This window comes from Cervus canadensis, chromosome 24, assembly GCF_019320065.1.
Source record: "Cervus canadensis isolate Bull #8, Minnesota chromosome 24, ASM1932006v1, whole genome shotgun sequence".
Taxonomy (NCBI): domain Eukaryota; kingdom Metazoa; phylum Chordata; class Mammalia; order Artiodactyla; family Cervidae; genus Cervus; species Cervus canadensis.
Window position 1 is genome coordinate 13,707,651 of NC_057409.1, and position 21,626 is coordinate 13,729,276.

At 60.3% G+C, this 21,626-nt stretch overlaps 1 protein-coding gene across 13 annotated transcripts in view; it reads right to left on the minus strand.

Moving 5' to 3' along the window:
- Positions 1 to 3,157: 3,157 nt before the first annotated feature.
- ADGRB2 (adhesion G protein-coupled receptor B2) overlaps positions 3,158 to 21,626 on the minus strand; it is a 37,169-nt gene continuing 18,700 nt past the window's right edge. For 3 of the 13 annotated variants that reach the window (XM_043445663.1, XM_043445664.1, XM_043445671.1), the window contains exons 3-30: positions 20,894 to 20,977; positions 20,474 to 20,638; positions 19,108 to 19,272; positions 18,346 to 18,510; positions 18,096 to 18,263; positions 17,920 to 18,021; positions 17,639 to 17,745; positions 16,672 to 16,866; positions 16,420 to 16,488; positions 16,235 to 16,343; positions 15,590 to 15,920; positions 15,105 to 15,210; positions 14,878 to 14,921; positions 14,484 to 14,610; positions 13,920 to 14,023; positions 13,702 to 13,804; positions 12,857 to 13,007; positions 12,608 to 12,677; positions 12,122 to 12,188; positions 11,904 to 11,989; positions 11,499 to 11,597; positions 9,260 to 9,431; positions 8,845 to 8,940; positions 8,457 to 8,496; positions 6,915 to 7,534; positions 4,540 to 4,575; positions 4,177 to 4,275; positions 3,158 to 3,647 (exon numbers count right to left, since the gene is read on the minus strand). In XM_043445663.1, the coding sequence (XP_043301598.1) occupies positions 3,462 to 3,647; positions 4,177 to 4,275; positions 4,540 to 4,575; positions 6,915 to 7,534; positions 8,457 to 8,496; positions 8,845 to 8,940; positions 9,260 to 9,431; positions 11,499 to 11,597; positions 11,904 to 11,989; positions 12,122 to 12,188; positions 12,608 to 12,677; positions 12,857 to 13,007; positions 13,702 to 13,804; positions 13,920 to 14,023; positions 14,484 to 14,610; positions 14,878 to 14,921; positions 15,105 to 15,210; positions 15,590 to 15,920; positions 16,235 to 16,343; positions 16,420 to 16,488; positions 16,672 to 16,866; positions 17,639 to 17,745; positions 17,920 to 18,021; positions 18,096 to 18,263; positions 18,346 to 18,510; positions 19,108 to 19,272; positions 20,474 to 20,638; positions 20,894 to 20,977 (3,866 nt within the window). In that variant the 3' untranslated portion in view covers positions 3,158 to 3,461. Of the gene's footprint in view, positions 3,648 to 4,176; positions 4,276 to 4,539; positions 4,576 to 6,914; positions 7,535 to 8,456; positions 8,497 to 8,844; positions 8,941 to 9,259; positions 9,432 to 11,498; positions 11,598 to 11,903; positions 11,990 to 12,121; positions 12,189 to 12,607; positions 12,679 to 12,856; positions 13,008 to 13,701; positions 13,805 to 13,919; positions 14,024 to 14,483; positions 14,611 to 14,877; positions 14,922 to 15,104; positions 15,211 to 15,589; positions 15,921 to 16,234; positions 16,344 to 16,419; positions 16,489 to 16,671; positions 16,867 to 17,638; positions 17,746 to 17,919; positions 18,022 to 18,095; positions 18,264 to 18,345; positions 18,511 to 19,107; positions 19,273 to 20,473; positions 20,639 to 20,893; positions 20,978 to 21,626 lie in introns of those variants that run through there. The other 10 variants (XM_043445665.1, XM_043445672.1, XM_043445670.1 and 7 more) reach the window with 8 other exon arrangements.

The window sequence follows — 21,626 nt, forward strand, 5'->3', positions numbered from 1 at the left end:
GTGAGTGCTGAAGGCTGAGGTGGGGAGTTCAGGGGCAGCTTCACAGAGGGGGTCACTGCGGTTGGATCTGGAAGGCTGAAGGGGAAGTTGCCGACGGGAGCCAGCAGGAGTTCCAGGCAGAAGAAATGGCATATGCAAAAGGCACATAGGTGAGAGAGATGGGTCAGGAGAGGCAGGCAACAGCCACATCACCAAAGGCCTTGCATTCTAGGCTAATTCCAGGGTCGATGGAAGGCTTCTTAGTAGGGAGGGCAGTGGCCTGGCCAGATCTGCATTTTGAAATGATCACACTAGAGCTAGGTAGTAACTGGAGGCAGAAAGAATAAGGAAGACAATGAGATGAAAGACAGGACAGGGGACATCCCTGGAGGTCCAGTGGTTAAGACTTCATCTTTCAATGCAGGGGGTGCAGGTTTGATCCCTGGTCAGGGAGTTAAGATCCCACATGCCTAGGGGCCAAAAACTGAAACATAAAACAGAAGCAATGCTGTAACAAAAATTCAATAAAGACTTTCTTAAAAAAGAAAGAAAGACACAACGGTTATTAGATATTAGCCCAAATGAAAGGGCAATCAGGACTATAGGTAAGGAAACCCAAGTCAGACAGGGCCCGGCAACCTGTCTGAGGAGACACAGTGCATCAGTGCCTGGGGAGTGGGGACTCAGGGGCAGAGAGGAGCACAGCCCTCCACACAGGAAAGCTCTGCCCCTGACCATGGACGTGGTGAGTCTCAAAGCCCTCCAGGAGCCTCTGCTGCAGCTCTACTGTTGGAGCAGAATCAATCAGGTGAATATTAACCCTCCTCCTCAAACCAGATACAAAGCAAGAAACTAAGAAACTGCAAGGGGGGCGGGTGGGGGGATGCACATTGCATCTCAGCTGGAGAGATCCTAGTGGAGCCAGTGGAGCACAGCGGTGGGAAGGAGGAAGGCAAGAACAAAGGAAAGGCACCCAGAGAGTTTTAGGTGATGTTTCAGAGAAAAGCCTAGCCCAGGAATGTGGGGTGGGGTCTGCTGGCACAAGGTCAGGGACAGGGGGCTTTGTTTGTGTGAGCCTTAAACCCCCTTCTGGGAATAGCTCAGACGGTAAAGAATTTGCCTGCAATGCAGGAGACCTGGGTTCAATCCCTGGGTTGGGAAGATCCCCTGGAGGAGGGCATGGCAACCCACTCCAGTATTCCTTCCTGGAGAGTCCCATGGACAGAGGAGCCTGGCAGGCTACAGTCCACGGGGTTGCAAAGAGTCAGACATGACTGAGTGACTAAGCACAACTGGGAATAGGATTCCCTCTTCTAGAGACCTACTCCCCCTCCCCCTCCCCTGAGGTTCTCAGGGGGGCTGCCAATCACAGTGCCCCACCCCCTGCCTGGGGCCAATCAGAGTCCTTCCTTGGGGGTTCTCTGATTGGAATGCAAGAGAAAGTTTCTTTCCCTCTGGGGGCAGAGTTGAGCCATATGAGCTGGGAGAAGGAAGCCTGGGGGCCCAGGGGAGTGAGGACGTTTGCCTGAAAGCATGGCATTGACACAGAGAGCAGCTGGAAGGGATGGCAGATCTGGCCACACCCTGACCCTGGCTCTCATCGCCCAAGACTAACCACCCACCCACTGCCCCCCTGCTGCAGCTTCAACCAAAGTCCCCGTCTGCCTAAACTGGCTGGTACCAGGGCTCTTCTCTCTCCAGCCACAAGTTCCAATATAGCCGCTTACAAGCCATGGGAGTTTGGCCCCTCTCTGAGCCTTGATTTCCTCATCTGTAAAATGGGAGGATCACAGTACCTACCTTGAAGACTCAAGTGAGGTGGTACTTGAATGAATGCTTTGCGCCCAGAAGTGCTGGCGGTGCTGGAGGGGAGGGAAGCCCAGCTGATGAGCCATCATCTGAGGGGAGGTGGTCCACTCTCTCCTCTGACTGGGCCCACAGGTGGCAGGATTCAGAGGAGCCTGGGGGAGCCTGTACCACCACGACCCCCAGTCCTCCAGCTGCTCCAGGAAGTCATTATCTGTGACATCCACCCCCACCCCAGTAGCCAGTCCCTTCTTCCTTCTCCCCCACTCAGTCTCCTGCCACACCTAGCCCCTCCCTCTGACATGTCCACCCCAGAGATGGTCAGCTCCCCAATGGGCTGCGCCCATGTCTCCGAGTCCCTGGGGAAGGGCCCAGAGGCACCCCTGCTGCTAACTGACCGGAAGATGTACCTGTGGCCTCTGCTCCCGTGGCTGCTTAACCACAGAAGAGCCAGAGCAACACGTCTCCACACTGATCCTATCCGGTCACTTCTAGATTCCTAGGAACTGAGCAGCGTCCACTCACTCAGGCCGGTAAAGATTATGCCCTAGAAATTGCCCTCTGGCACCAAGCCAGCCTGGCCCCTCCTCCCCACATCCACCTGAGCCCTGGAACCTGAGGCTCCCCCAGCACCCAGCTCCCTGACTGGTTTCCTGCAACCATGAAGGTTGGGTGCCCACAAGTTGAGCTCAAGCCTCCAGTCCTACTAGGAGAGTGTTGATAAAGATGCAGTCCCAGCCCTGCCTCTGACTGTGGCCTTGAGCAAGTCATTTCCCACCTCTGGCTTCATTTTCTTATCCTCAAAATGGGCTGCCTAAAACCTTCCTGCAAAGCTGTGGTGAGGGGTCCAGGCCGAGGGCATGGAGGTCCTAACACGGAGCACAGCAGGAAACCAAGTTTCTCAGACAACAGCTAATACTTAAACAGCTAATGTGCCAGGCACTTGCACATATATTAGCTCTTTATATCTGTTAAACTGTTTTATCCTCATAACAACCCTATGAGGTAGGTACTGTCACCATCCCCATTTCACAGATGAGGAAACTGAGGTCACTAAGCTCTGCCTGGCCTCTGGGTCTCAGTGAAAGGCAGCCATGACCATCACAGCTACTGAGGAAGTCTAGCTTCAAGGGGCCCCACCCTACATTCCCAATCTGGTTACCCTATACCCCAACAGGGGAAGGGATGGGTCCAGGGTCACCCAGAGAGCCCGGAGCAAAGATGGGGTCAGAGCCCAGGCCACGCCCCTCCCAGCTGGACCCCATCACAATGTGTCAAGACCAAGAGAGGTGAATCACAGAGACAAAGGAACAAAGCTGGGGGTCCCAAGGCTGGGCCTTCTCCTGGGGAAGCAAACAGCTCAGCAGCAAAATCCACAGAGTGAAGTTTATTCCCAACAAAGTTCCCCTCCCCCCTCCCCAGCCCGGGACAGGGACAGACAGGCTGGGGGTGAAGATGGGGCTCCAGGAGCTGAGAGGCCTCTGAGAAACAGGGAAGGACCCCGGCCCCCCGGCCACACCGTGTCTGGCTTCCCCAGCCTGGCCGAGTCCACTGTGCCTCCCTGCCCAGCCCTCGGGAGAGGGGAGGGGGCGCTGGCTCCTGGGTAGTTCCAAAGTGGAGTGTGAAAATAGAGAGATATATAATATTTATACGCAGTGGGCAGTCCGGCGTGGCACTCACACCTCCGTCTGGAAGTCGCCATCCGGTGGTTCTGTGGGTTCCCAGGCTGCTGCCCGGTGTAGGGCCAGCCGCTCTCGGGGCTTGGGGGGCAGCGAGCCCAGCGTCATAGACTTGAAGGTGCTCCAGCTCTGATGTCGCCGCTGTTGGGACAAGCCGGGACGCTCCCCTGGACTGGGCTTCTCCTGTGGGTGGAGCAAAAAGGGGCCGTGGAGATGGGCCAACACCCTCTCACCCATTGTACAGAAGAACCAACTGAGGAGGCCCAGGGAGGGCTGGTGATGTCCCACGTTACCACCAATCAGAGTGAGGTTCAAATCCAGACCCACCGGCTCCAGAGCTGGGTTCCTGACCCCTGTGCTCAGAGCGGCCCCCTGAGACCATGTCTCCTGTCTGCCCATCCTTCTCAAGGTCCTGGGGGAGCCCCCACTGATACCCGCCACCTCCAGAAAAACCCCAGACTGTTGCTTATGCCACAGGCAGGCCCTTGGTGAGGCGGGCTGAGGCTGAGGCCGCCGCACCCCTACCCAGTCCGGGGTACTTATGCTGGACACACTCCGTTCTGCTGCCCCACCCGGGGACACACACACACACCCCACCCCCCGCTTCTCCCTCTGCCACAGGGGACCACGGCTCAGGGTCTGACTGCAGGGGCCACTGTGCCCGGTCGGGCCCCCGGCTCTGGGCAGGGGCAGCCACGGGAGGAGCGCTCACCTTGGCCGTGGACTGGCTACGGTAGCGGTCGAAAGTGTGGAACTTCTGGTTGAGCTCGTGGTACAGTTCTGAGTGCCGTTTCCGGGTGTGCATCACCTTCTGGGAGCCACAGGGCGTCAGGGGAGGTGCTCCCCACGGGGCACTTAGCACCTGGGTCCCCACATCCCTGCCTGCTGCTGGCTCCTCTGGGACAAGGCCTGGTTTGGTCTTCACCCCAGAGCTCTTGGGCAGCAGAGGGACTGTCATGGGCTCAGGCTGTGCACTGGCGCTTGGGTGAATTTTAGGAGGGGACCCTCCATGGCCAGACACCACCCCCAACACACACACACACAACTCAACACACACATGCACTGCAGCACTTACCTCAAAGTCCAGGTCTGAATACCGTAACTTCTTTCGCTGAGAAGAACCAGGAGGCAGTGAAGGAGAAGAGAACTTTTTAACCAAGTGCAGGGGCTTTAGAGAAACAGGAAGTCTGCTCCCCCGGGGTCTGTCCCCCTGCCTAGGCCCAGCAATTAGGAATCCTTTAAAGGGCAGCCCTTGAGGCTGTGGAAATAGGGTGGAGGCCTGAGAGATGAGGCGCTGAAGTGCGATCCCACCCCAAGAGGTACACGCAGGCAGGCACACGTGTAGAAGTGCATGTACACAGCGGCCAGATGCCACAGCGCAGACTTCCAACAAGGCAGGGACACAGGTCCCCACCACGGACCGCAGGGCAGACCCTCTGTGCTCTCGATGTGCCCTGTCCTGGCCCATCTCGCCCCATCCTCTCTGACACCGACAGGCTCCCCTCTCCCTGGAAACCTCCACCCCGCTGCAGATACAGGACTCAGCATCACAGAAGCCTTCTTCTGCTTGCACTTTGCCCCTCTGCCAGCCAAACGCGGCCCCGCCTCTCTGGCCGCCCTCCCTCATGCCTCTCCCAGCTCTCTCTTGCCCAAGACCACCTTCAAGGCCCCCGTGGCCTCTGCCGCGTCCAGTGCCACTCAAGAAGTCCTCAGCATCCCAGAATGTCAGCCCGGGGAGCACTCATGAGACCAAGACCAACCTTCCCAGGTTATACCAAGGAGACTGAGGTCCAGGGAGAAGGGACTTGCCCACAGTCCTCAAGGATGTGGCTAAAACCACCATCTGGATTTCCCCAGTCCCAGGCCGGCACACACACTCACCACCACAGGGGTTGGTGACAGCCTCTCCTGGTCCTTCCACCTCCCTGCCTGCTCTTTCTCGGCCACCCACCCTGACTTCTCCAACTCCAGGCCCCCGCGCTCTGCCCGGGACTCTCCCCGGCCCTTCACCGTGCACACGTGTGTCCTCCCCACTTCTGGCCACACTGAACTTTCAGAGGCCACGGGACTCCTACTCCTTGCTCCCTGATGTCCACAGGCACCGCACACACAGCTGTGCCCGACGGAATAAACTCTACCTTCCCCCACCCCAAACGCACTCCTCCGCCCCCGCCCCATCACAGTTGCCCACACCAGAATTCTGGACGTCATTCTTGACCCCTCAAGACTCTGCCACATTTATTGCTACCACCCACACAAGGAGCCCAGCGCTGGCCCCTGCTCAGAGCTCCAAGCATGGGCAGGTGTCCACAGAACAAAACCTGCCATGATGCTGAGTGCTCCCCTCCCCGCTGCCCGTGTCGAGAGTTTTCTGTCTTTGTGACGCCTTCCTGTTTCTGCCATCTGCGGCAGGAGCAGGCACCAAATGTTCAAGAAACATTTTGGGAGGAAAAAACTAAACTTGCGAACCTTCTAGCTGCTAACTTAGTTTTCTCCGTAGGGAGGATGGGGATCCGGTTTCTGGGGCCCAAACATGAGCAGCCAATGGTGCCCAAGCGGTGACTCCCGCCCCTTCCCTCATCCACACCTTCCTCACCCTGCCAATGAAAGTTCTAGAATGTTCTAGAGTTCTACAGTGGGTCACTATCAACTGCTTGTTGCCAGTGATTCCCTGCAAGGAGCAGGCCTGAGGGAGCCAGACAGAAGGCGGGGCAGCCACAGAAAACACACAGTCAGGGAAAGAGAGGGGCTTCTGTTCTCTCTGGGGGGGGAGAGCGAGGCAATTACCACAGGCCTGTGGGCAGTGCCTGAGGCTGATCTCAGGAACGGTAACAGTAGCACTCCTCAATTATCTAGCACTTTCTACCTGTTCCACACAGAGATAAATGTTTTATATCCGTCGATTAGTCCTCGCGACAACTCTACCAAGAGGCTGCTACGTTATCCCCACTTTACCAATGAGGAGACTGAGGCCCAGAGAGATTAGGGCAAAGAGAGATTACATGAGTCTCGGGGAGGGGAGACTGTGCATCAGATCTCATTGCTGATCCAGCAGCGCTCAGATCTGAACTCAGGGACTTGGAAGCCCGGGTTCTCAGCTCCTAGATATGGCTTCCCTAGAAATAAGGCACCAGGCCTGAGCCACGGGCCCCTTAAATGAGGGCCCACCCTGACCAGTTCACCCCAAAACAGGCACTCAAGCAAATGTGAGCACCTTCGAGAAGGGCACCCTCAGCGTGTGGAGACCAAGCCCATCTGAGGAGCTCAGAGGAGCCAGGATTCCCTTGGAGCCGCCATGGGCATCAACGGAGGAGAAACCCACAGCACATATGCTTCCTGGGACTTTGTATGGGGAGGCTGCTGGCTGTCCTTTCCCGGACGCTGCCAAACAGTCACGGGCGCCCTGGGGCGGGCCTCTGACCCCCAACCCCAGGCCCGGCAGCTCCTCACCTCCAGGGAGCCCAGCTTCATGGTGGAGCCGGGTACAGTTCGGGGCATGGTCCGGCTGCGCTCCCCCGGCTCCGGCACCTGGCGGGCGCTGGGTGTTGGCGGCGGCGGTTGGAAGGTCATCCCGTAGGGGTTCTGTAGAGACCCATAGGCAGGGCCCAGCCCCAGGCCCGAGTGTTCCACAGAGAGGAAGCTGGGGTAGGCTTCGGTGTGGCCCAGGGACTTGGAGGCCCGGCGGGGCGTGCCCTCAGGCCGGGCCCGCGGGGGATCCTCGGCACCTCCACCCCCGCCGCCAGGCTGCAGGCTCAGAGTCCTCCGGGGCAGCACCATGTAGTCCCCCTCGGAGCCCGGCTCGGTCGGCCGCAGCCACGTGAGGTCCAGCTGCCGCAGGCCACCCTCACCGCACATGTACACGGGGTTGGCCTCCTGGGGGGGCGGTGGCTCCCCCAGCCCTGGCGAGGCTGCCATGGGCACCAGGATGTTGCCAGGTAGTGGTGAGAAGCTGAGGCTGCCCTCAGGGCCCACGAGGCAGGACTTGGGCTCCTCGTCCTCATCCAGAGACAAGCGGGACAGCGTGCCCGTGATGGTGGATGGGTTGCAAGTGTTGACCTCCTTGAACAGCACTGGGGGCAGGAGCGGAGGGAAGTCAGTCCAGGGGAGCAGGAGCCCCCAGATGTCCCCTTGCCCAGGCTGGGCAGGTACCAAGGCCCTGAGCTTGGATGGTGGGGGCAACTGAGTCCCGGAGTGACGGCTGGGTGGTTAACACAGGGGTTAAGATGGTGACCATCCCCGGGGCCCAAAGCCAGGCAGAGCAAGGAACGAAGCCAAGGTCCCCACTCCCACGGTGTCCAGGTGCAGGTCCTGATCTCTGACCCCGCAGCCCCAAGGCTGTCAAAAGGGCCTTGTCCCTCCCTGCTCCCTGGGCAGTTCTGCCCTAGGTGACAGAACTTGGAAATTCTGATAAGAATCATGGAAATGACAATAATATAACAGCCACTCTGTGCTGAGCACCCTGCTAGGCATTTGGTGTCCCCTAATTGAAGGACTGATGCTGAAGCTGAAGCTCCAATACTTTGTCCACCTCATTCGAAGAGTTGACTCATTGGAAAAGACCCTGATGCTGGGAGGAATTGGGGGCAGGAGGAGAAGGGGATGACAGATGATGAGATGGCTGGATGGCATCACCGACTCGATGGACATGAGTTTGAGTAAACTCTGGGAGTTAGTGATGGACAGGGAAGCCTGGCGTGCTGAGATTCATGGGGTCGCAGAGTCGGATACGACTGAGCAGCTGAACTGAACTGAATTGATTTAAGGCTCCTCTCCACTCTAGGAGAACAGATTTCTCTCCTTTATAGGTGAGATTTCAGGAGTAAGCTGTCCACCCAAAGTCATACAGTGAGTGATATTCACAGCCTTGACTCCAGCTCCGGACTGCCTGACCCCACAGCCAGAATCCATCAGAGCATCCCATGGGAGGGCTCGGGGGCCCCCTGCTCATCCCCATCTCTGGGGCCATTCTCAGCACTGCCCTGGCACACTCACCTGTCTGACAAGCCAGATCCACATCTTTTTCAAAGTCTGACTATAGGCAGAGAGGGAGAGAGCAGACAGGCAGAGAGAGGATCCATGTATCAGGGTGGGAGGGAACTTAGGCCCCTCCCTACCCAGCCAGAGGGTCTGCCCATGGCACACTGCCCAGCAGAGCAGAGGGGCCCCCGGTGTGGTCTCCTCCAGCCCCACCCGAGACGGGGAGATGTCTGAAGCGGGGACTTGCCCAAGGCCACTCAACTGTCAGCGGCTGAACCAGAATCAAACCTGATCTCAGTCCCCAGAAAGATGGGGACAGAGAAGAGGGAAGGGGGAAGGTGAGGGGTCTAGGGCAGGGGGCACTCAGAACCCACCTGTGTCCTGCCCAGGCCTCCTCACTCACCAGGATCTGCAGCTGCCCGTTCTTACACGAGTCGGGGGAGTCTTCACTCTCATCGGCCCGGCACACGCCCATCTGGCACTTCACCACGTCCTGGACCTGGGGACAGCAGGTGCTTGCTGGGCCTGAGGCTACCACAGGGCGCCTTGGCTATGGCGAGCTGTGCCTTCCACCCCAGGCACCCACGTGGGCATGAAAGGAAAGCGGTGTATCCAGCCTAGGGGGGTGGGTAGAAGGAGCCCCAGAGGGGCCACGGCTGCCCAGGTTATCAGCTTCCACACCAAGAGCTGCCCAGATGGGGGCCTGCTCAGGGCCTCAATCCTCCCCAGCTGTGCCCATCTGCACCATGGGGAGTGGCAAGGGACCGGCGTGGGGTTGCGGGCAGGGGTGGCCGGGGCCCCGGAGAAGCCCAGCCCACCTCTCGGCGTAGGAAGCAGTGGACGGCCGTGATGACAAAGCCCTGCGCAGAGTTGAAGACCGCGAACAGGGCCTGGAAGAGGACGGAGCGGCGGTCTGTCATGGCCAGGACGGCGGACATCCAGGTGAGCGCCAGCAGGGGCAGCACCACGCAGGAGCTCCAGAGCGAGGCCCTGAGGATGAGGCAGACGGTCCGTCGGGGGGGACCCTCCCGTGGGCCAGGCTGGACTGAGCCTGGGCCTGCACTCAGCCTGGGGCCCTTGAGCTGCCCGAGACTGGCAGGGCCCCCAACGGTACAACCCCAGTAACATCCCCAGGCAGAGAGGGGCTGAGCAGCTGGGGGCAGAGAAACAACAAAGACAAAGAGCAGAAAACTGGGGGACCAGGAGGGAGGAAGGGACAGACACACTGACACAGGGGACGGAGCCAGAGGCAGCATTGGGGGGCAGAGACGGAGAAGCTGGAGAGAACCAGTGGGACAGAAGAGGAGGAGGGAGACAGATACAGACGCTGTGAGTTTCAGCCCCAATTTGCACAAAATCACAGGCCTTGGGCCGCATCCCCAGAGACTCTGGGAGGGGAGGAGAGGAAGAGGGACAAAGCGAGACGACAGACACGTGAGAGCGGGGATGAGACGGGCAGAGACACACTGGAAGCTTAAACGGGCAGAGAGGACGGAGGACATCACAGAGCACAAATATTCAGGGGAGATGAGGGGGCCGGGGCGGCAGAGGCTCCTCCGCCCCAGTTTCCCAAGGAGGAGGTGCCAGGCTCTAGGGCACCTGCTCAGAGCTGGGCAGAAAGACCATAGCTGGCAGGGGTGGAGGAGGTGGGGTGGGGGAGGGGGAGGGTGGGGTCAGGGCCAAACCCACACGTCCCCAGCCTCCTTGACAAAGGAGGGCCGAGAAAAAAGGCAGAGGGTCCCTGGCATCCGGGCACCAGTGTCAGCCTGCCCCCACCAGCAACAGTCGATGAGGGCACAGTGGGGGCAGTGTTGCCCTCCACGCCACACCCTGCCCACTTTGCCTCACGAACAACTGGGGTGGGAGAGGCAGGCAGGAGTGGGCACAGTTCTGGCCAGGCAGAGACATGGGCGGGGGGCCAAGACCTGTCCTAGGAAGAGTGGTCGAGTGTTGTTTAGCCTGGCAGGGGGCGGGCACAGGGGCCTCCACAACCCCCCGGGGGAAAAGCCAAGACCAAAGAGAGGGCCTAATGACAGTCATGAGAGCTGCCATTGATTAACCATCAATGCTCTGCCAGGCCCTACACCGAATACTTTACATACATGAGTCATACTGTGACCAAACAACTCTAATAAACAGGCGTGGGGATTATTATCCCAATTTACAGATGAGAAAACTGGAGTGTGCCCAGCTGGGCAAAGCCAGAGCCAGAGCCAGGATGCAGACTCAACTTGGCTGCCTCCAAAGCCCAGGCTTTTGACTGCTCGTTCTGAGAGACTGGGTCAGAGAAGCAGATGGCAGCCCAAGTGAGAGGGAGCTTTCTACTACATGGAGCTCCTGGAGACAGTCCCTGCCACCTCCACAGGCAGTGAGCTCCCTGACCCTGGAGGTGAGCAAGCCAGGGCTGGGCCCCCACTGGTCAGGGGAGTGTTAGCTGCCTTTCTGGCCCTCAGTGGAAGGTGGGGCCTGAAACACTTGTGAGTTCATTCATTCATTCTACTCTTGTGTGGCTGGGACTTTAAGAGTCTCAGCTGCCAGGGGACATCTCAGCCTAATAATTCCCTACCTCTAAGCTTCTCTGTCCTCCAACTGATTGTGAGATTCAATGCCTCTGAAATTCTAAGTCTCAGATTCTATGACAGATGATAAGACTCTCTGATTCACTCATTCGAACATTCTTAGCTTCTGATTGTCTTATTCTAAGATTCTATCATTCTAATTCTAAGGTTCTTTGGGCTCAAAAATTCTGAGCCGAAGATTCTATGAGCCTCTGTAGGTTGGGGGGTGTAAGGAGGAGGGTGTGGCTATGCCTGAATAAATTGTAAGCCGGGGGTGGGGGGCAGGGGCGGGGAGCAACGTGGGGGGGCGGCACAGGACTCCAGCATATTCTGGAAGGCACAGACATTCATTCCCTGTGCCCCCTTTGCTATCACCCTTGAGAGTGGGAGGAGTTGGCAGGGTGCTGGGCTGATATCCCTCCTCCCCCCCCACCACGAGCACTGCCCCCCACTCTTTTGCCCCCGCCCACCCCCCCTTCCCCACGGGGGCACAACTAACATGGCATTCCTGGCCGAGGCTGAGCTGAGCAGGGGGCTGGGGACCGCTCCACACGCTGAGCAGGGGAGGAGCAGGCTGGCCCAGGGGCACCGCTCCGACCTCGGGGGCGGCACAGACATGGGAGAAGGCGGGGAAGACACACAGGAAATGGGAGGAGGTGGGGCGATGTGAGCCCCGAGTGGGGTGGGAGGGGGAGGGCAGATGAGAGAGAGAGAGGTGGGTTAGGGTGGGCGAGGGGCTGCAGCTGAGCACAGCAGGTGCCCACCTTGCCTGCACCCTTGATGCCCCAAGGCCAGGGAGCCCCAGTCGCATCATCAAGCCCTGAGTCTCCAAGGGTGGCTGTGGCCCACCCTGCCTACAGCACTGCCCACGAGGCCATGGCACAGACAACCCCCCTCCCCTTACCCGGCCCTCTGCTTCTTGGACTTGTCTGAGATGCCATCGCGAGCCATGAGCTTGTTGAAGACGATGATTCCGATGAGCATATTCACCTGGGGGCCCAGTGGAGTGGGAGTGGGGGAAGACAGGATCACCAGATGCCCTCCTGGCAGGGACATCCCAGGTGGAGGAGGCAGACCCCCTGGGGCCACACGCCCATCCCAAGACACTGCAGGGGCACATACCAGGACAATGACAGCTGCCGGGCCCACGAAGGCATAAAGCAGGCCACCCTCCAGAGAAAGCCAGCAGCTAGGGAAGGGGAAACGGGGTATCAGATACCCAGGTGGGCATCAGATACCCAGGGAGGCTTGCCACCACCCTCAAACGCCATCCCTCAGGGCTCCCTGAGCTGCCAGGTCGCATCACACATGGGGCCAGGACCCAGACAGGGTGAGAGTGAGCCACTGGCTCTGGCAGAGCCTCGGTCACCCCTCTAACAAAGGCTCTGAGGCTACTGCGGGGGTCAAACAAGGCTGATCCCTGAGTAAACAGTTCTGAGATCATCCAATCCCAGCACAGCCTTTTATAGTCAGGGAAACTGAGGCTCAGACACGGGACAACTGGCCCGAAGGCTCACAGCGGGCATGGGCCAGGATCGCAGTCTAAGAAGTCTGGAACCCTATCAGGTCCATGGACCCCCCACCGCCCACCCCGGGAGGCCCACGTACTAGCTGGATGTACCGTATCCTTTGGTGCGGGTAAAGCCGACGGACACGGCCACCACCAGGGCAGGCAGACCTGGGGAGCGGGGGAGCCAGAGTGAGACGGCCGCCCGTCCTTGGGGTCCTTCATCCTCCCAGACCCCCAGCCCAGCTGACCCCTGTGCCCAGAGAGCAGGGCTGGGGCCAAAGCTGAAGCTCTCCAGATGCCCTTGCCCCCGAGGCCCAGGGACAAGGTCCAGCATGGGCCCTGCTCACCCCAGCCCAGGCAGAGGAAGCGCTTGCGGACAAGGCGGGTGCGCATCCGCCCAATGACAGCCAGGTAGGACTGCCAGGCCTCAGTGAGCACCCAGCAGAAGGACGACAGAAAGAAGAAGTGCAGGAAGGCGGCGGTCATGGTGCACACACCCTGCGGGGACAACAAAAGACAGGGAGTGGCCCTGAGCAGCCACCAGGGTGGGAGGTGCCGGGCTTCCCACGCCCGCTGCTGCTGGGCGCTGCCACGGCCGCCCACCTGAGCTCCACCCCCCCACAGAGCCCTGCCAGGCACCGCCGTCTTCCTGCACCCACACACAGCACGACACGGGCCCAGTGACACGCACACGGTGCTCGGCATCCAGGGGCGGGCAGGCGGGCGGGCAGGCTGCCCACGCACAGACAGGGCTGCCAGGGAGGGGGACAAACAGGAGGGCCTGCGACGTCACGGCCAGGCGGGCCTCACGTCTGGAACCACCAGGGCTGGCGACAGGCAGAGAGGGCCGCGGGGGCACAAGGGGGACAGCCAGCACAGATCAGACATGGGCAAGGGGCACAAGAGGCTTCACTTGGGCTCCCTTGTGCCCGCAGACACACCCAACACACGTGCATACACTCGCTTAGTTCACCGATGTACACAGACATCTCTCCCTGGAACACACACCCCCACCCTCTCCAGCACCTGCATGGATGCTCACACACCAGCTCCCACTCACACTCTCACACAACCCCCAGCTTGAGAGTCTACACACATCCAGCACTTCAGTTTCATACACACGCACACGTGCATGCCGTCCCCCCCTTCACCCCACTCTCACACCCCGGCACCCCTGTGAGCCTGCACCTGCCTTGCTCAGCGCCCGCGACTGGCCCACAAGGATCAGGATGTTGGACGCCAGGATGGATAGGCAGAAGTTCAGCAAGATGATGGAGCGCTCCGACTTTATGAACCTGGGGGCGAAGGTGGGGGACACAGTGGGCACAGACAGAAAAGCTAGCTGCCCCGCCCAACCTGGGGTGGCTGGACACCTCCTTCCCCACCCCTACCCCCCACCATCCCACCTACCTCCAGAAGGCGGCGTAGATGGCAAGCAGGGTGAGCAGTGCCATGCAGGACACGGCACAGCCGATCACAAGGGGGACCGAGGGGGAGCCCGCCAGCTCCAGGGTCTGGGGTAGAGGGGCAGACAGTCGGAAGGGTCACAGGGGTGGGGGGCAGCTGCAGGGGTGCCCTCGCCCTCCCCCACTTCCTGTCTAGGACAGACTGGCACCTCCATCTGTGTCACGCCCACACAGAGGGGATTCACTGCTGCCTTCACACGTGCACGGAGCAGACCCAGTCACATACGTAGCCGCGTATTTATGCTGTCACCCACACTCTTCCGCTCACAACCAGATGCACACGTGTGTGTACATGCAGGCAATCACCCACTGCCACACACCCCCAGGAGTGTGTCATCGTTGTGCACACCATCCCGGGGGCACAGACTTCCTTGTGCCCTCCCACAAGTACACCTACTCAGACGCCACGTGGGATCACCCAGGTCCCCCCGCAACCACCACCACAGATGGTCCCTGGCACCCAGGAACCTCTTCTCCTGTCCAGCCCGGGCACTTCCCTCCCACTCACCAGGTCCTTGGGCGGCTGGGCCAGCACGGCGAAGGTGGACAGGCGCTGGCACTGGCAGCGGGTGTGGGCTGCCTGCGTCTCCAGTGTCTGGCAGCTCTCGGTGTCCCAGTCCCCTGAGCTGGCATCTCTTGGGTCCAGGGAGAGGGGGAATGAGCCCCAGCCTGGCTCGGCAGTCCCACCCCCAGTGCCGGCTGCTGCCCAAGAAGAGGTGAGACCCAGGGCAAGGCCACATCCAAGAGGCAGGCAGCCAGAACCCCGGGGTCTGCCCTTGATCCCTTAGGCCAAGGATGGTGCCCAGGAACCTGCCCTCTGGGATTCCAGGTGGGACACCCCCACCCGAGGGAGGAGTCCTGTGGCTGCATCCTTCCCCGCACTGAGCCCTTGCCCAACTCACGCTCTGGAGTAGTCCCAGCTGGCACAGTGGGGATCTGTGGTGCCCTGGGGAGCAGAAGACCAGTGTGGGGTGAGGAGCTCACCACCCCTGACCACCACCCACCCTGACATGGCAGGACCCTATGGGTCAGAGGTACAGCCCACCGTCAGGGGAGACCACGTTCCCAGACAGGCCTTTGGCTGTCCTTGCTGCATTACCCCAGGGTCCCCTGCCCAGGCCCTACTCACATTGATGATGTAGGAGAGCTCCACTGTGATGAGGGGCTCAGCTAGTGGCTGGGTGGGAGGCCTCACGGTCACTGTCATCACCCTGGATGTGACAGCCAGCGGGGGCCTGGGGGACAGACGCTGAGGTCAGCTCCTGCCTGCAGGTACCCACACCTAGCTGGGAACCTGAAAGGTGCTTTGGACCAAAGGCAGGAGGCTACCATGGGGCCAAGGCTAGAGGAAGGCCTAGGGTTCAGTGGGGCCTAAGACTTTGAGTAAGGTCTAGAACCGAGTCCAACACCCCATGGACCCCTTTGCCGTCTCTGGGAGCTGCAATGGACATCTCTGAGAAGCACCTGTGTCCAGAGCCAGGCAAAAGGTCCAAGAGGCTGCAGGAGGCTCCGGACAGATCTCTCTGTGGCCAGCGTGGGCTCAGCCCTCCTTCCTCACCTGGGCTGCCGGGATCTACAGCAGCCCCATCCAGGTCCCTCCTCCCAGGGACTCACCTGGGCGGTGGCAAGATGAGGCCCAGGGTGCGGTAGAGAACAGCACCAATCACAAAGTAGGAGGAGGAATCCTCGGGGTCTGCCGGGAGGAGGCGCTGGTGGGAGTGGCCAGGGCCAGGGGGCACGGTTCCTGGGCCTCTCCCTCTGCCCAGGCTGCCTGCTGCCCCAGATGCAGCCGGCTTCCCTGGGGAGGAGAGGCTGAGCACCTCCTTGGGTAGGAAGAGGCGGTCCTCTGAGTACCGCACCCAGTCCTTCATGCCCCGGCGGCCCCGCATGGGGAACGTGATGTCGCTGGAAACAGCGGAGACGGGCTCTCGCTGAATGCTGATCACTGCCGTGGACCGAGAGAGACAAGAGACAGAGAGAACCGTCATGGGGAAGAGACAGACGTGGGGGAGACAGATGGAGACATCAAGGCTGGTACAGACACAGAGGTGGGGCGGACACATAGAGAAACAGCAAAGAGATGGAGGAGCGGGAAGAAAACTTGGAGACAGGGATATGATTAAGGAGTTAAATGAGGGAAGACAGGATCCAGAGAACAGGAGAGGAAAACAGGAAGAGCCCTCGGAAACCATCCCCTCCCCTGTGGTGTCCTGCGTTCGGACCCATCCAGCAGCCCCTCCCCGGCCTGCCTCTTTGTACCCAGGTTATCTGTGACAATCAGAGAGCTCTGGAAGGCCTTGAGAGCATCGCCCACCAGGTGAATGAAGTCTTCCACAACCCGGAGCAGGTGCACAGAGCCCGGAGACACCTGGGGACAGAAAGGGTATAAGGGGCCGAGGTGGGGTGAGCCATGGGGGAAGAAGCCTAGTAGCCCAGCGCCTCACCTGCTGAGCGTCATCCCACTTGTCCTTGTTCTCTGCATCTACCATGAAGCTCACCACCTGGAAGAAGCGCTGGGGAGAGACCGGTGGGTGTTGGCTGGTCCCGACCCCAGGGACAGTAGCTTCCCCACCACAGCCACACCTGCCACCACACCCCCCCCACCGGCAGACTCGGCTATAGGGGCTTGGCCTCCCCCCTTCACAACAGGGCTTCTGAACCTTCAGCCCCCTTCCCTTGACAGAGCAGAGGGGTACCTGCACGTCGTCAGCCGAGGGCACGTAGGTGGCTCTCTTGAAGGTGTCAGTGACGTTCCTCAGAATGTCCACGGAGAAAAGCAGGTCCCCGCTGTAGTAGGTGCGCCGGGCCAGGAGCTCCTGCAGGCTGCGCACCACCTGAGACATGCCCTCGCCCGCCAGCATGCGCTGCCCCTTGGCCAGGTGCTCCCGAAGCTGCAGGTGACAGGGGGACCACTGTAACGGCAGCGTCAAGAGCTGGGGCCAGCCCCTGGCCCATCCCGCTCCAGTCCAGCCACCATGTGCATCCAGAGGGAGGTCAGATAGAGATGCTCAGACTGTGGGAAGACAGAATCTAAGAAGAGACACATACAGAGACAGAATCCCTAAAGATACTTCAAAAAAAAAAAAAAGACTGAAATAGAAGTAGCAAGAGAAGCAAGGAGCTCAGATGCACATATAAAAGATGATAAACACAGTTCAGGGACCTCCCCAACGGAAAGGAGTCAACCCATGCTGAAGTGCGCTGTGCTCTCTCCCTCTCAAATACAAGTTCCAAGCACAAACACAATACCAGTTCCAGGCAGACAAGTACACATAGGCCAGGTTCGCAAACAACATTTTTACCCCATGGGGAGCCCTGGGTTGGGCACTGGGGACCTAAAAATAACTTCAACTTTGTTCCTGCCCTCAAGGAGCTCACAGACTCACAGGACACAGACACTGTGATGAGCATGCAACACCTAATGATGGAGAAGCTCACGGGGGCTGCAGGTGCAGAGAGGTAGGCACCAGGGCTAAGGGAAGAGAGTCCAGCATTGAGGGATGAATAGGAGTTTGCCAGACAAGGAGAGGCAGAATTGGGCAGAAGTGGGCATGCGTCTATAGGCCAAGGCACATGGGCATGAGCAAGAATCAAGCTCCCTCCTTCCCCCACCAGAGTCTGGGGCAGACCCTGTGTCCCCCCAGCCCAGCAGGGTGCACTCACTGACAGATACAGGTAGCGGTACTCATGGGAGATGCAGCGGGCAAAGCTGGGCAGCCCCCAGTAGGCCACACCCTGGGCACTGAGGAGACAGCGGCGGCTGGCAGACCCTGCAGGGGGACAGGAGAGAGGGCTGGATGTGGGGGCTCAGCTCTCACCCACTTCACTCCATACCTCAGGATGGAGACTCAAGGAGGCCAGAGGCTTGGAAGGAACAGCAGGGATGGTGGGTGTCAGCGGAGTGGGAAGTGGGGAACCTGCAGGGAGAGCCACTTGCCCCTGACCTGAGGCATTGGGAGGGCACTTGTTGTAGATGATCTCGCCAGCGGCCGCCTTCTTCCACGTCATCAGCATCACGTACTCGTCCCTGCACATCTCATGGAAGGCTGTGGGTAGAGCAGCAGGGCTCAGCCAGGCCCAGGCACTTGCCCCCCAAGCCCCAGGTTCCGGCGGGCAATACCTGGACACCTCTTCTCACTGCAGGGCTTCACCTCCTCGCCGGTGCCCTCGCAGGGATAGCCCTGAGCACCCGTGGCCTGGCACATGCGGAAACGGCGCTGCCAGCCTGTGTCACATGTCTTGGAACACAGGCTCCACGCGTTCCACGGCCCCCATTTGCCATCTGTGGCTGCAGAGACGGGGGGCGTGAGTGGCCCCAGGCACCCCCTGGTCCAGGGCCGCCACCTGCTGCCTCTGCACCGCACACTCACCCGGGCACTCAAGGTTGCCGCACTCCCGGGTGTCAGTGAGGGCCCCAGCACACGTGGCCCAGGCTGGGCCCGCCACGCTGCACTTCCGGCTGCGCTGCTGGGTCCCGTTGGCACAAGACGTGGAACATGGGCCCCAGGGACCCCATTCTAGCCACTGGCCTTCCACTGCATGGGGAGACACAAGCAGGGATGGCTGTTGAGCAAGGGGTGTGGGGATGGGTGGGGGCAAAGCCCTGCAGGGAGATGGCATTCAGATTTGAAGGAGGCCAGACCCACTGGAGAGGGGTGGATGAAGGGGGGCTAGAGGGAGCTGGTGGTGCCTGGGCCTGGGCCTGCCTGTCACCAGCTCCAGGAACACAGGACCCTCTCCACTTGGCACTGAGGCACACACACTCTCTTCTGGCTAGAGAAATGGGCGCTGGGCCACCTTCTGATCTTTGCCCACATGTAAGCCCAGCTTTGGGTCTTCTCAGAGCCCAGCTGGCCATGAGCTCCAAACTGCTACGAACAACAAGGCATAGCTCAGGGGAAGGGGCACGGGCAAGCAGCCCCCTCGGATGGGGGTCCCTGGGTGCCAACTCCAAGTACTTGCTGGGCCAGGTCACTTACCACACTGGCAGGTAGACTTTGCCGGTCTCCCCATGCTTGGTCAAAGTCCTGGGGTCCCCCAGGGGCAGGGCATTGGACCTGACTTCCTCCCCTTTCCCGACCCCCCACCCTGGCTGGGCAATGCCCGCCTGGAAGCCCACGGGTGCTACTGACCCGGGCAGGCGGCCATACTGCAGAGCTTAGTCTGCAGCTCGGGACCCTCGCAGGCCTTGCCGCCGTGCTGGGGGGGCACGCAGGTCCGCATCCGGCTCCGGGACCCCCGCCCGCAGCTGCGGGAGCACAGGCTCCAGGACCCCCACTCCTCCCACACGCCGTGCACTGCAAGGAAGCATGTGGCCGGTGGCTGGGCGGCACCTTGGCCCCGCCCACTGCCATCCGCCCACCAATCAGGAGCTCTGGCGGCTCGGCCCCCGCTCCTCATTGGCTCTGTCCTGGGCCCCAGGACACCGCCCTTTGAGGGTGATTGTAGAAGACACAAACTTCTAGTCCCAACTCACACAGGCCACACTGCCTGTGGACACCCGACCTGGGAGACTAGAATCAACCCAGGAGGGGAGCCAGGGGTCCTCCTCTCCTGGGGAGGGACACAGGCAAGCCCAGGAAAGGGCTCAAGATCTACCCCGCCTTACCCCATCCCTACCCCTCCCCACCCCAGACCCAGAGCAAGAATCCAACAAGGCAGGCAGGGGCAAGACAATGCCCCTCCCGATCCCAAGCACGTGGACACACAAATAGACATGACCCTCTACATGGACACTGACACAAAGAGCTCACATCGGAACACAGCTTTGCCCCAGCCCTTTGCAAGCTCCTGCACACCCCCAGTGGCCAAGACCCCCTTCCCCGGGGTAACCCTACTCTTAAATTCCCAGCCAAGAGTCGGTCTGGCCTAGGCACCACTTCACTCCCTCAGGCACAGGGGTCAGGACCCGATAAAGCCGCCAGGCCCCTCAGGCGCATGCGCATTCCCAACAACTCCATGCTGAACCAAGGAAGGCTTCAGGGTCTAGAGGGGACTCCCTGGGGAGTAGGATAGGCAGTCAGAGGAAGGAGGGGCTGGTCAGAGAAAGTTTCTTTTCTTTTTTTTTCTAAAGTGGCATTTCTCCCAGATCTTGAAGGACAGGCTGAATTTTAATAGCCCAGGGGGAGGGGGAGGGGATAGGATGAGAATAAGCCAGTGCAGGGAGGTGGGAAAAGTGCAAGAGGTGCCAGTGTGGCCACAGCACAGGGGACAGGGAGGACGGTGAAGGTAACAAGACACGCCTTGATTACCAGGATATAGGTATCAGGGCCGTGACGTGCCCAGAACCAAGCCCGCTACTGCGGGCCCTGGTCTGATTCATCTGTGTCCCCAGTGCCCTGGGTGGGGGCTGGGCACGGATGGTGGGGGGCCGGGGTGGACGGTCAACTTTGCTGAATGAAAGGAGGAGGCAACCAACCATCTTTGGAAGATGAACTTGCCCGAGTCCCAGGCAGGACCTGACCCTGCAGGCAGACCAGGCGGGGAGGATGGGCATACCTGGGCAGGTGGCTGAATTGTTGCAGGGCCGGGTCTCCCGCAGGGGCCCGCTGCACAGGGTCCCATAGGGGGAGGACACGCAGGAGCGGGTCCGCACCTGCAGGCCCTGCCCACACGTCAGGGAACACACGCTCCACGGGGACCACTCCTCAGCTGCCGGGTCGCCTACGAGAGAGGGACAGCGTCGGCGGCAGGGGGTATCTCCCAAGCACTGTCTCCTAGGAATCCTCCTACCCTGACCCCGGAGCGACAGGCTCTTCAAGAGGCGACCCCGCCCTGCCCCAACAGGCGTCACATGGCAGAGAGACAAGACTGAGCGCCAGGACACAGACACAGACGGGCATACGCCAAGCACACATGCCACCAGACGCCACACAGTCGGGCCCCCGCCACAGAGGAAGCGAGGCGGGCCCGAGTTACCTGTCTGCGCCATGTACAGCCCAGGCTCATCTGCAGACCTTGGCCACTGGGTTTTCACCTTCGGTTCCTCTTCCGGCTCCTCACCTGGAACACGGAGGTGGTGGCAGGGGCTCAGCAGAGGCCAGCTCCGTCCTGCCAGAGTGGCACAGAGCGGCCCTGCTTGCCCTCAGCCGGAGGGTCTGGAACCAACTGCAGGCGACGCTGAGAGAGCATCACATCCTGCCCCCTGCCCCACCACCACCACCATTTTACAGATAAGGAAGCTGAGGCTCAGAAGGCCACACCGGGTTCACACATAGCCTCACAACTATCTCTGCCTCTTGTCTCAGCCAGACTAGGGGAGACTGGAGGGGAGTGGCCGCTCATATTAATGAGCTCTGGGAGGCTTCTCTGCCAAGTGCTGTCCTTACCTATCTTCTTAAACCCTCCTCGCCTGGGAAGTAGGGACCATCGCTGCCGTTTAAAGATGAGAGAGGGGAAGTGCCTCATCCAAGATGACACAGCTTGGTAAGCCGGAAGTCCAGCCTCTTGCCCCTGGCAGGGCTGACCCGAAGGTGGAAAAACAGACAAGGTGAGCAGCCATGACCACCCCCAGTCCTGCCTGTGGGACATGATTCCTGCCAAGCCAGGGGCTGGGCCTGGGGCCCAAGAAGCACTGGACTGTGACCTGGAGACACAGGTCAGAATGCTGCTCCTCCAAGACCTAAGGGCCTAGGGCAGGTGCCTCCATCCA